The sequence below is a fragment of the Gigantopelta aegis genome, chromosome 8 (assembly GCF_016097555.1).
Source record: "Gigantopelta aegis isolate Gae_Host chromosome 8, Gae_host_genome, whole genome shotgun sequence".
Classification (NCBI taxonomy): Eukaryota; Metazoa; Mollusca; class Gastropoda; order Neomphalida; family Peltospiridae; genus Gigantopelta; species Gigantopelta aegis.
In genome coordinates this window covers 17,597,249-17,610,647 of record NC_054706.1, presented here as the reverse complement: position 1 = coordinate 17,610,647, position 13,399 = coordinate 17,597,249, and the positions used below count along the sequence as shown (strand labels likewise).

Here is a 13,399-nt window from a genome sequence, read left to right as displayed (position 1 = left end):
AAATGTATTGTAGTTGACTCGGAGCGAAAGTGTTGTAAGTGTTATATCAGTGTATGCTGCTTCAGATTTTGGAGGAAACTATCAAAAGAAGAATACAAAAAGTCATGGCTTCCGCGATTATTTTATTATTTTTTAATGCTCGTTTTATCAAAATGGGAATTTTGTATATACAACATTCTTGCACTCACCCAGCGTACTATAATTATAGTTCGCAAGTTGCCGGGAGTTATAGCCGTTCTGAACACGATTATTGAAGTGCCATGTTCGGGAAAACGAGCGCTAGCTAACGCTAGTGATCGATTCAAAATAATGTAGTCCAAAATAATTGCCAACGACCAAGAGCGCTCGGCTTCTTATTTACTGGCACAACGAATTTTACTTGTAGAATGCAGGAAATTGCATTTCAGGACATTTAGTGTTCATATTTTTCTGGGGAGCATACCCCCGAACCCCCTAGAAACTTTGCTTTGCGCATTCGATTTCAGTCAGCCACACACACACACACGTCTACTTGCTTCCGCCGTGCCTGTAATAAACTCAATATTGATTTTAATCAAATTACTTATATTTAAGATTGTTATTTTCATTACTTTAAAAACGTTTAATGAATCTTATTGACGCTCATTATGTGGGGGGTTTTAATGATGTACATACAAAAACTTTTTTTTAATAAAATAAAATGCAAAAATTGAATTGATTTTTTATTTTTTTTTAACTCTTTATTAAACATTGTGGTACCGGCTCCCACCCAGAGCGAGTTTTAACGACTCAGTGGGTAGGTGTAAGACCACTACACCCTCTTCTCTCTCACTAATAACTAACCACTAACTCACTATCCTGGACAGATAGCTGATGTGTGTGCCCAGGACAGCATGCTTGAACCTTAATTGGATATAAGCATGAAAATAAGTGAAATAAAATTAAACATTAAAGTTAACATATTTTTTGTGTTTTTTTCTTTTGTTTGGTTGTTGTTGGGGGGGGGGTTTTTGGGGGGGTCGGGTTTTTGTTTTTGGTTTAGTTTTTTTATTTAGTTTTTAAGGGGGGTTGGGGGTTGAGGGGTTTTTTGTTAGGCGTGTGAGGTGGGAGGTTGTTTGGGATTTTTTTTTTTTTTTGGAGGGGAGGGTTAAAACGTACCTGGACAGATATACACAGCAGTTCCGTTTCCGTCTGTGTACTGACGGTTGCCTGGCGACGGCGCCTCGTTATGACTGCCAGCTCCTAAGAAATACACGCATCATGTTATCAGCTGCAAGCTCTTACAATTTTTACACAAAAATATTGTCTTTGTTTTTGGTATACATCTAGCTACTGATATAAATAATTTACTGTTAGGGTCAGTAATGTTTATGTAAACAGTTTGACTGGAAATAATACACGTGTAAATGAAACGTTTGTTCATATCACGGATAGTCATTGTTTTCGGTAGTGTTAATTTCAGTAAATGGTCTGAGATATAACATATATTATAGGCCATCACTATGAGTCAGTCAGTCTTTAAATTGATCTCCAATGTGTGGCTGTGCAGGGGTGGTTCCCAACTTAAAAATTGCATGGTGCTTTTAAGGGTGTATAGGCCTACTACCAAATCAAATCCCATAGACAACAATAGTAACATGTGTGGCTAAAACTCCTACCTGCAGCGTATCAATCGACATAAACACCACGGATATAAATACTACCACACCTCACCCTTAAAGTGAATCAGAAAAAAATTGGGGATCAGGCTGCTCATTTCAGAGATAACGAGTAGCGTCTATGACTACCCTAGTTCAGCACAAAATTTTAGTAAAAAAATTTACAGGTATCCTATACAAGTCTAGGTACAGTGGTACTAGATGAAATAAAATTGCATACATTTTTTTACCCAGATGAACTATTTGTTTTTACAATCAACACACTCACAAATATTACCAATTCCAGGACTTGTGGTGTTAACTTCTCTATCAAAAGTTGAGTGCACCTCGAACTTTGACCCAGCCGGAAGGTATTTGGTTTAGTACTACCTTAAAATGTGTCTCCTTTTCCTTTCTTTCTTTCTTTCTTTCTTTCTTTATATCTTTCTTACTTTCCTTCTTTCTCACTTACCTTCTTTCTTTCTTTAATAATTTATCTTGGGCTTAACACGAACTTAAATAACATATATTTATTGTCTGTGTTGGTGCTATATGTTGCACTCTTCGTCACTATACATGACATCTGCCAGTAAAAAGAAAAGAAAAGAACTCTATGTCGCCAATCACACGAGATCTCGTGAATAAACACAATTAATTATTGTCCGTGATATTCAAATATCGATATCAAATGTTCAGCCCACGCAGAGTGAATATTAAACAAACACCTATAGTATAATTGATTACAATAAGAATGGTGTATTCTCTAGTTGTGACTCGGCTATAGGTGGAATATTGGATATATACTCTTTGAAACAAGTAGGGGAACCTGAAATATTAATGTTAATGTTTTGACAACAGACATCCTAGTAAAGAACGTTCAGGTCTGTTTATCAACACACCGAAACACATTCCATAGTTTGCACGTGCATCACGCAGTTGCCCCGTACACGTGCGTGGGCTGTTATTCTCGATTTTGATCATTTCCAGGAAGGTGGATTAATCACTGTGGAACATTATTGCTGTCAATCGTTTTCATTCTGTTGATCATACAGTTGTTATTGTTTTGTTTTTAGTCATTTTTATTGTTTGAATTTGCGATTTACTGATGTAAAAAAAACCTCAACTTTCAAATTTCACCTACTGTAATAATGAACTACCGGTTCTAATGTTTGCCCAATTAATTCACTATTATCATATAACCATTCCCCACAACTAATATACTTTACAATTTCGTCAATTGTAAATTATTATTAGAGTTCCCTTACTTTTTTTGATGAGTATATTAAACAGAGCGACAACCATGCAAAAAACAAAGTAAAAATACGAATATATTATCAAAATAGAACCAGTGCAAGTGCAATATCGATAAATATATGGCGGGGCATAGCCCAGTGGTAAAGCGTTCGCTTGGTGCGCGGTCGGTCTAGGATCGATCCCTATCGGTGGGTCTATTAAGCTATTTCTCGTTCTAGCCAGTGTACCACGACTAGTATATCAAAGGTGGTATAGTTTGTGCTATCCAGTCTGTGGAATGGTGCATCTAAAAGTGTGTGTGTGTGTGTGTGTGAGAGAGAGAGAGAGAGAGAGAGAGAGAGAGAGAGAGAGAGAGAGAGAGAGAGAGAGAGAAGAGAGAGAGAGAGAGAGAGAGAGAGAGAGAGAGAGAGAGAGAGAGAGAGGACGAGAAGATAAGGAAGAGAGACATAAGCGTACGAGATAGGGGTCATGGGGACAATCCGCACACACGCACGCACGCACGCACGTACCAGTGCTTGAGCAAATCCTCGAAATCGAGCAATAACGATGGAGATATTCGGGCAATATTAGTTGTAATCCGTGTAAAAGCCGTGGTGTGTGTTTTCATGTCTGTGGGATGGTGCATATAAAAGATCCCTTGCTGCATTAGGAAAAATGTTTCCTCTGATGACTACATATCACAATTACCATCTGTTTGACATCCAGTACCTGATGATTAATTAATCAATGTGCTCTAGTGGTGTCGTTAAACAAAACAAACTTTAACCATGTGTACCGTAGTGGTGATTCCTATGCAAACATATATAGCTATTTGGAAGTAATGTTCATATGAATAGATGTAATACAGATTTGGGCATTTTCTTTTAATTCGGGTATAAATCGGCATGTACCCTTACAAAAATTAGGAGGCTTTACGCCTATGGAGAGAGTGGGAGAAGGGAGAGAGAGGGGTGCGTGCGTGTGTGAGAGAGAGAAAGAGAGAGACAGAAAATTAAAGTTGGACAAAGAAAAAATAGAAGGGGAGGGAGAGAGCATGTGTTAGTGTATGTGTGTATGTCTGTGTGTGCGTGAGTGTGTGTGTACGTGCGTGTGTGCGTGCGCGTGTGTGTGTGCGCGTGTTTATGCGTGTGTGTGTGTGTGTTTGCGTGTGTGCGTGCATGTGTACGTGTACTTTAAAAATAATAAAATATTTTCAATTTCATAATCCAGCCAACGGTAAAGTTTATTAAAATTTATTCTGGCGTATTTTTCTTTCCAGTGACCAGACGTACTTGTGCCTGCCAGACGACACTTGATTAATACGCGGTGTCAGGCGAGGAGAGGGCAGATAACTCTCAACGTGCCAGCACGAGTATTGTAAATGAACGTGCGCTGGACTGCGGGGTAAACACGTTTTGACAACCGCAGAAAGCACTCGAGAATACGGCTCCTGTTGGCTTTACAGCTGTCAAGTGTGAACACACGCTTCAACTGTTTAACGACATCCGTAATTGCATACTCTGAGATTACTGGGCAACGGACGTTGAAGTTTGGAGTGGGGTGGGGGTTGGAGAAACCTTTAAATGGAGCTATCATTAAAGTTATAGGTCCTAGCTTTTAAACACTGCCGTATATTTTTCGTTATTAGAGCCGTATTTTGATATCTGATGGATACAAAAACTTTTTTTTAATAAAAAATATATTGCCCCCCCCACCCCACCCCCCGAAAAAATCCGAAAAGCATTATAGAACTTAAAGAAAATTCTCTTCTTAACTGTTTAAGGAGTTTAGACTATTAACTACTCAGTTCCCCCCCCCCCCCCCCCCCCAAACAAAAAATCCTAGCTACGGCCCTGATTACTTATATTTTATTGTTTAGTTTATTCATTTCCATATATCCGAAGTGTTTCACTCTGTTGTAACGTTATCCAAATGGAGGGCGGGACATATCCCAGTGGTAAAGTGTTCGCTTGATGCGCGGTCGGTTTGGGATCGATCCCCGTCGGTGGGCCAGTTGGGCTTTTTCTCGTCCCAGCCATTGCACCACGACTGGTACACCAAAGGCCGTAGTATATGCTATCTTGTCTGTGGGCTGGTGCATATAAAAGATCTCTTGCTACTAATGAAAAAAAAATGTAGCGTGTTTTCTCTCACTGACTGTCAAAATTACCATATGTTTGACATCCAATAGCTGATAATTAATAGCTCTAGTGGTGTCGTTAAACAAAAACAAACAAACAAACTGTTATCCAAATGTGTTACAGATGTGTAGATTAATCAAACTTGGTGTTTATTTTCACGGGCTAAAACTAGGATTTGTTTATCCGTTTTGGAATACAGTGGACCCATTCTCTGACTGGTATAGCAAACGACCACTTGATATGTGCTGTCCTGTCTGTGCAAAAGTGCATACAGAAGATCCATGTTTACTAACCGAAAAATGTAGCTGGTTTCCCATGAACACTTAAGCGTAAGACATTCAACAGTCGATAAGTAATATATTAATGTTCTCTAGCGGTGTAGTTAAACAAAACAAGTTTTAACTTTAATCTTAGCACATAAGCTTGTGCGACTCTGTGTGCAAACTTTAATACCGATCATTACGACGTAAAATAAAGTGTTTAAATGCGTTTACCCCAAATGACATGCCTCTGTTTAATGAAACCAGAGTCCGCGTGCTCGATCCCTCGTGAGTCGTCACAATCACTGTAACAAAACAAACACCATATAACTCGTGAGTCGTAATAACGAAATTGGTGATGAATTTCATTATATAATGTGTTGTCCTGTTTTTTAAAGATGAAAGAACAAGACTTCTGCCAAAGTGTTGCCAGTCTAGACCAAATGTTTATAAATTTAGAATGCTATTTGACAGTAAAAAAAACTGGTGTTCTCAGAAAGCTAGCAGTTTTCTGTAAACAAATTATGCATATTCTTAAGTCCCATGGCTGAAATCTGTTTTTACAATTTCATTTTATTTGTATATGCAATGTATGTCTTCAAATGCAAGTATGAATCCATAGATATACACTTGTTTTATCTGATGTACATTATTATGACGAATGTGCCATCTTGTCATTTATTTATTTAATTATATTTTTACAATGTACCTCATATGCCGTTGAATTACGGCCAGAGTGTAAATAAAGTTCAGTTCAGTCACAATCACTGTAACAAAACAAACACCATATAACTCGTGAGTCGTCACAATCACTGTAACAAAACAAACACCATATAACTCGTGAGTCGTCACAATCACTGTAACAAAACAAACACCATATAACACGTGAGTCGTCACAATCACTGTAACAAAACAAACACCATATAACTCGTGAGTCGTCACAATCACTGTAACAAAACAAACACCATATAACTCGTGAGTCGTCACAATCACTGTAACAAAACAAACACCATATAACTCGTGAGTCGTCACAATCACTGTAACAAAACAAACACCATATAACTCGTGAGTCGTCACAATCACTGTAACAAAACAAACACCATATAACTCGTGAGTCGTCACAATCACTGTAACAAAACAAACACCATATAACTCGTGAGTCGTCACAATCACTGTAACAAAACAAACAACACATATAACACGTGAGTCGTCACAATCACTGTAACAAAACAAACACCATATAACACGTGAGTCGTCACAATCACTGTAACAAAACAAACACCATATAACACGTGAGTCGTCACAATCACTGTAACAAAACAAACACCATATAACACGTGAGTCGTCACAATCACTGTAACAAAACAAACACCATATAACACGTGAGTCGTCACAATCACTGTAACAAAACAAACACCATATAACACGTGAGTCGTCACAATCACTGTAACAAAACAAACACCATATAACACGTGAGTCGTCACAATCACTGTAACAAAACAAACACCATATAACTCGTGAGTCGTCACAATCACTGTAACAAAACAAACACCATATAACACGTGAGTCGTCACAATCACTGTAACAAAACAAACACCATATAACTCGTGAGTCGTCACAATCACTGTAACAAAACAAACACCATATAACACGTGAGTCGTCACAATCACTGTAACAAAACAAACACCATATAACACGTGAGTCGTCACAATCACTGTAACAAAACAAACACCATATAACTCGTGAGTCGTCACAATCACTGTAACAAAACAAACACCATATAACTCGTGAGTCGTCACAATCACTGTAACAAAACAAACACCATATAACACGTGAGTCGTCACAATCACTGTAACAAAACAAACACAATATAACACGTGAGTCGTCACAATCACTGTAACAAAACAAACACCATATAACACGTGAGTCGTCACAATCACTGTAACAAAACAAACACCATATAACACGTGAGTCGTCACAATCACTGTAACAAAACAAACACCATATAACACGTGAGTCGTCACAATCACTGTAACAAAACAAACACCATATAACTCGTGAGTCGTCACAATCACTGTAACAAAACAAACACCATATAACACGTGAGTCGTCACAATCACTGTAACAAAACAAACACCATATAACTCGTGAGTCGTCACAATCACTGTAACAAAACAAACACAATATAACACGTGAGTCGTCACAATCACTGTAACAAAACAAACACCATATAACAAATTAGAACACAATGAAATCAAATGGGATGTTCAATAATTGATCTTTGAAGACGTAGTTGATGTTTTTGTAAAATCACAAGCTTTAACTTTAACTTTACACAGTATTTTAGCATTATTTTTCCTCTTAAATGCAAATTAAGAAAAACTATCTTTTTATTCTGTTGTTGGTGGTGGAAATAATAATAATGATAATGGTCTTGTATTGCATTTCCAAGCAATATTTGTAAGCTTAGACCATGTTAAAGTGTAGGCCAGATTCAAGGTGTAATAAAGCATGATAAAGTCTCGCCAGTACAAACATATGGAGCTTGTATTTAAAGTCTGCGATCTCTGGGACCTAATAATGCACAACTCTCGCAACTTGCAAAGACTTGCAAAGAGGATGCTTTGTTGTCTAGCAGGGCCTAAGAGACCTTTGTGAATTAGGCCCCTAACTTTAAATTGGGCTCTGAAGTCAAACTGTATTCAGCGTGTTCCAGTTTTTGTTGTTGCTTGTTTGTTTATACTTATTTTCGTGCTTATATCCAGTTAAGGTTCAAGCACCTAGTCCTGGGCACACACCTCAGCTATCTTGATTGTCTGTCCATGACAGTGGGTTAGCTATTCGTGAGAGAGAAGTCGGTGTACCCATAGTGACCTTACACCTACCCACTGAGTCATTGAACTAGCTCCTGGTTGGAGCCGGAAGCGGGATGCGAACCCAGTACGTACCCGCCTTAAGTCTTATGGATTAACCACCACACCACCGAGGCCGGTTGTTCCAGTATTTGGTCTCGTGCTTATAAAACTTCAAACACTCAAGAATCTAGTGCTAGACTCAGACTACCAACTGCCAGCAGAAAGTTGACCAACTCGACGGTTGCACTGTACTTTCCCCCAACTCCCGACTTACGACGAGTGCGCTAAGATTAACAATTTAATGGTTATACGACGAGAATCGAGTTGTAAGAGCCTTCAGACTAACAGTTGGCCAACTTTCTGCTGGCAGTTGGTAGTCTTAGCCTAGAATGACAGAGTGTCTGACTTTAACGCCATGACAACCCTATAAAAATTGTATGCGTGTGTCGTCATTAGAGATTGAGTCTAGACTCTAAACGCTTTATAAGACCAGGGCCTAGCCGAGTTTTGAGCCAAAGCTTTAAGGGTTAATCTACCTAACCCATCCTTTTACTTGTTCTTTTGGTTGTCATTTTAATTTCTTTACCATTTTCATTAATTATATTTAAAGGGACTATGCTAAGTGTGTAGTCATTTTAAAAAGTTTTTGGCAGTTAAAATATTTTTTTAATTATTGAAATTACAGTTTACTTACATTTTCTTGTTTAGAACCCATGAATTTCTGGACACCGTTATGTTTTGTTTTATCTCAATATCGATTTTGTCTAACATACGTGTACTTTCGTATGTAGGCCTACGACTTAATTATTTCTTCCAACGGCCAACAGAATTTTAAAATAATTCGGCCAACGGTCATTCCAAAAGTAATTATCTGTATTATGCTTTATAAAATTATATTTAAAACAAGTTGTTGTTAAAACAGGAAAACTCAGGATGTGTGTTTATTTCGTAGGGGGGGTTGCTAGGGCTGAAAACTCAAGATAGTCTCTTTAACTTGGGAACAGAAAACATCATGGCTGGGGGAAAAAACCCGAAGTAAGTTGGGGCAATTTTTATGAGTCACTTTACAGCAGTGTTATTGTTCTTATTAAGGTTAGTCTGACAAGTTGTCATGTCTGCAGTAAGTTCGTGCGGGTAATGAACGTTAGCTCACCTGTTCCGGAAATAATGAAGTAAAATGCGTGTGGTGGGTGTCCCTCTCTGATTACAGCTCGTTTTGGTTCATATCTGAAACACAAACAGTTTCATAATACAAACAAAAACGTATAAATACGCATGGGTGCGTGCGTACGTGTGCATATGCATACACGAGCGTGTGCATGCGTGCGTGTGTGAGTATACTATGGTGTTCCTTTTAATATATGGACACACTCAACTGTGTAATATGACGTGAAAACAGAAGGATGAATTACCTATAATATTCATACTAAAATGATATGTGGTCATGGACGTACGCGCACCCATTTTTGCCGGAATTAAATGAAAATGACCGAATCTGGGGGGAAAATCATTTAGTCATATTAGCATCACTACCGAACAGCTATATACGGTTGCAAACGAATCACTACTGATTTTTACATGGATTACAACTCATTTTCAGGGTACAGTGATAAAAATACATGGTAAAGAGGTCTCAGGTTAGCACATTTTGCCCGAATATTTCTATACTTTTTGCGCGAATTTGAGGTTTTGCTCCAGCACTGGGGAGCAATTGCCTCTCCCCTGCCCCCTGTCTAATACGTTTTTGTATGCGGTTACACCATCTCTTATATATGCCAATATATCATATGAAAATGGAGAGCAATGTTCGTTTAAAAATACGATAGCATATTGTTTAGTCGTCAGTTACAGAGTGTCCAACATATGGGTGGGTTTATGGATGGATGTATTTGTGAGGGAGGGAGATAGGGATAGAAACAGGATTATGGATGGATGGATGGATGGATGGATGGATGGATGGATGGATGGGTGGATTTTTGTGGTGGATGGATGGATGGATGGATGGATGGATACAAAGATGAATGAGAAGATGAATTGATGGGTGGATGGGGCTTCATAACACTCACGTTTCATACCAGCCAACTTCACACAACCTGTGCTGCATTCTTCGTGGGTACTCGGCAAACGCCGGGATACTGCACAGAATTATCACAAGCTGTAAGAGTAAGATAATCAAATGAAAAGAATTGCTTTTTAAATACATGTACGTAGAGTCTTAAAAGTAACTCTCAGATCAGCTGCCGATATATGAGCAGATTTTATACATCTACAGATACAGGTTATATACAAGTACGTATGTTTGTTTGTGAGTTGTTGTTTGCTTTTTAATTTATTTATATTGTTATTATGTATACACTGTGCATAATTTTAAAAACTCGAAAACACATTCTTTTTTTGTTACTATACCTATATACAGATGTGAATGGATTGACGTTTACTCAGTAAGAGGGTGTCGTGGTCTTACACCTACCCATTGGGTCGTTAAAACTCGCTCTGGGTGGGATCCGGTACAAAGCTTCGAACCCTGTACCTACCAGCATTGTGTTCGATGGCCTAACCACTCAATAATTTATTAAAGCATGAACGTGAATAAGGTAACAGGGAAGATAACATTTACGTATTGTAAGTCAGTCTCAGTTCTCTCCCTTGGGTCCATTTGTAACAATCGTCTGGCTTCTTGTCCAAGTCTTTCCTAGAACGAAAAAAAGAGTAAAGTTTGTTTTATTTAACGACACCTCTAGAGCTCATTGATTTTTATCTTATCATCGGCTATTGGACGTCAAACATATGGTTATTTTCCTAGAACGAATAACATGAATTAGCAAAGTGTAATTTACTTTAATAATATTTATTTCGTCTATTTTTTTATGGCGGTAGGATTTGTTGACAGGCTTAAGCCTATATTAGGACCTTTCCTCGCAAATCCAAAACAGATACGTTCATGTAAAGCAAGATGACGGACGATAACAGCATACACATAACTAATAGTAGTAATAACAAGTAAGTAAGCAGTGCAATGCTATAGGTAGTACTAAACCAAATAACTTCCGGCTGGGTCAAAGTGCGAGGTGCACCGAACTTTTGATAGAGAAGTGAACACCACAAGTCCTGTGATTGGTTATAAATGTGAGTGTGTTGGTTGTAAAAAATAATAGTTTCATCTGGGTAAAAAAAAATGTGCAATTTTATTTCATCTAGTACCAATGTGTCAAGTAGCCTTGTGCTTGAAACATGTATGGGGTACCTGTAAAAAAAAGTACTCGAATTTTGTGCGAAACTAGGGTAGTCATAGACGCTACCCGTTATCTCAGAAACGAGCAGCTTGACCCCCATTTTTTTCTGATTCACTTTAAGTGTAAGGGGTGGTAGTATTTATATCCGTGGCGTTTATGTCGGTTGATACGTTGCAGGTAGGAGTTTTAGCCACATATGTTACTATTGTCGTCTATGGGATTTGATTTGGTAGTATACACCCTAAAAGACTTGCAAATAGGATGCTGTGTTGTCTAACAGAGCCTAAAAAACTTTTGTGAATTAGGCCTGAACTGTTTTGAAAACGTCTATTTCCCTGTGTTGTTTAGGTTGCTTTTACCCATGCTCAGTCGACAGTGCAGTATCTGTTGACTTCTGTTTCCATAATAAAATATGGAGGGACAGTTCAGTTACATTTATTGCACGTTTGAATCTGTTTAATGACACAATATGTCAATTGTGGCCTAGAATTAAAAAAAAAGTCACTAATATGTGTTAGTTAATAATTAAAGGGACAGACCCTAGTTTCAGCCTGTGAAAGTTAACAATAAGTTTAGTTTATCTACAAACCTGTAACACATTTGGATAACGTTGCAACTGAGTAAAACATGAGACTGTGACTTTAAAAATGGTGAAATACCCTCTAAAAATAGACTAACACTCGACTCCATAACTGTTACTTCTCAGACGCACGTGCGTTTTTAAAAATATGAGAAATGCATTTTGTGATATTAAAACACCAGGATGACCAAAAACACAATCTAAGTAAAGTATGATTTCAGTTATCAAAACCGGATACAATAGTCAACCATATGCCTTAGTGTTTAAAAACTAGAGTATGTCCCTTTAATCACACTTAAAATTCATAATAATTGAAACTGTCTGTGGAAAATTATAGCATAATATTCTCATTGTCTTGAGCTTTAGTATTTTGTCAACTGTTTTGAGTCTGCTTACCTCGGTGTTGGCTTTAAAGTGTTTGGGATCGAATATGAGCCCTCTCCGGTCAATGACGGCGCCATATTCCTCTGATACCTGCAACACCGACAGAAACTCCTCGCCGGAATCCTTCAGACTGAAAAACAGACGGCAATAAATGGATCGAAGGTGGAAAAAAAATCAACTTTTTCATATTTTTTCAAAACATGCAACTGACCCTTCCGGGGCAGGATGTAGCCCAGTGGTAAAGCGTTCGCTTGATGCGCGGTCGGTCTAGGATCGATCCCCGTCGGTGGACGCATTGGGCTATTTCTCGTTCCAGCCAGTGCTCCACAACTGGTGTAACAAAGGCCGTGGTATGTACTACCCTGTCTGTGGGATGGTGCATATAAACAATCCCTTGCTGCTAATCGAAAAGAGTAGCCCATGAAGTGGCGACAGCGGGTTTCCTTTCTCAATATCTGAGTGGTCCTTAACCATATTATGTCTGACGCCATATAGCCGTAAATTTAAAAAATGTGTCGAGTGCGTCGTTAAATAAAACATTTTCTGACCCTTCCCCTCTTGCCCCTCCTACGGCTCTGTAATGATGAAAAAAGTATTAAGCTTCTGAATTGCATTGTGGTACATTTAAGATATCTTTTCTATCATAGGCTTACTTGGGTAAACCAAAAAAGTGGAGAGTCCAGTGCCTCTTCCAGGGTCAGATATTCAGATTTGACGTGTGTGTGTAGAAAGATAGTGAGATTCATACACACCTATATCCTTTTGTTCATGCTGCAATTTAGCCAATTGCCAGTTTTTAATATTCACAAAATCTGCAACCTAACATCATAACAGATGCGCTAGGGCCTAAATATATTCAACCAGTTGTCGGCGTTTTAATATTCAGTATGCTTCTCAAAATCCATAATCTAACATTTTCACAGATTTACTGTTTAACCCATCGTTAGGTTTTAATATTCAATATGATTCACAAAAACTACAACCTAAAATCGTAAAAGATATAATGTGTGATTCATAATATTGCAAGTATTGAAAGATAAGTTTTAAACACGATATATATACACGAAGCAGAACTAGTTGAAAATATAGATTTGTCT

At 38.1% G+C, this 13,399-nt stretch overlaps 1 protein-coding gene across 1 annotated transcript in view; it reads right to left on the bottom strand.

The window, feature by feature from the left end:
• LOC121378215 overlaps window positions 1–13,399 on the bottom strand; it is a 56,146-nt gene that overhangs the window by 29,950 nt on the left and 12,797 nt on the right. Inside the window, exons 3-8 of the mRNA XM_041506292.1 lie at window positions 12,315–12,432; window positions 10,723–10,797; window positions 10,172–10,260; window positions 9,259–9,332; window positions 5,485–5,555; window positions 1,138–1,221 (exon numbers count right to left, since the gene is read on the bottom strand). Coding sequence (XP_041362226.1) covers window positions 1,138–1,221; window positions 5,485–5,555; window positions 9,259–9,332; window positions 10,172–10,260; window positions 10,723–10,797; window positions 12,315–12,432 — 511 coding nt within the window. The remainder of the gene's footprint in view (window positions 1–1,137; window positions 1,222–5,484; window positions 5,556–9,258; window positions 9,333–10,171; window positions 10,261–10,722; window positions 10,798–12,314; window positions 12,433–13,399) is intronic.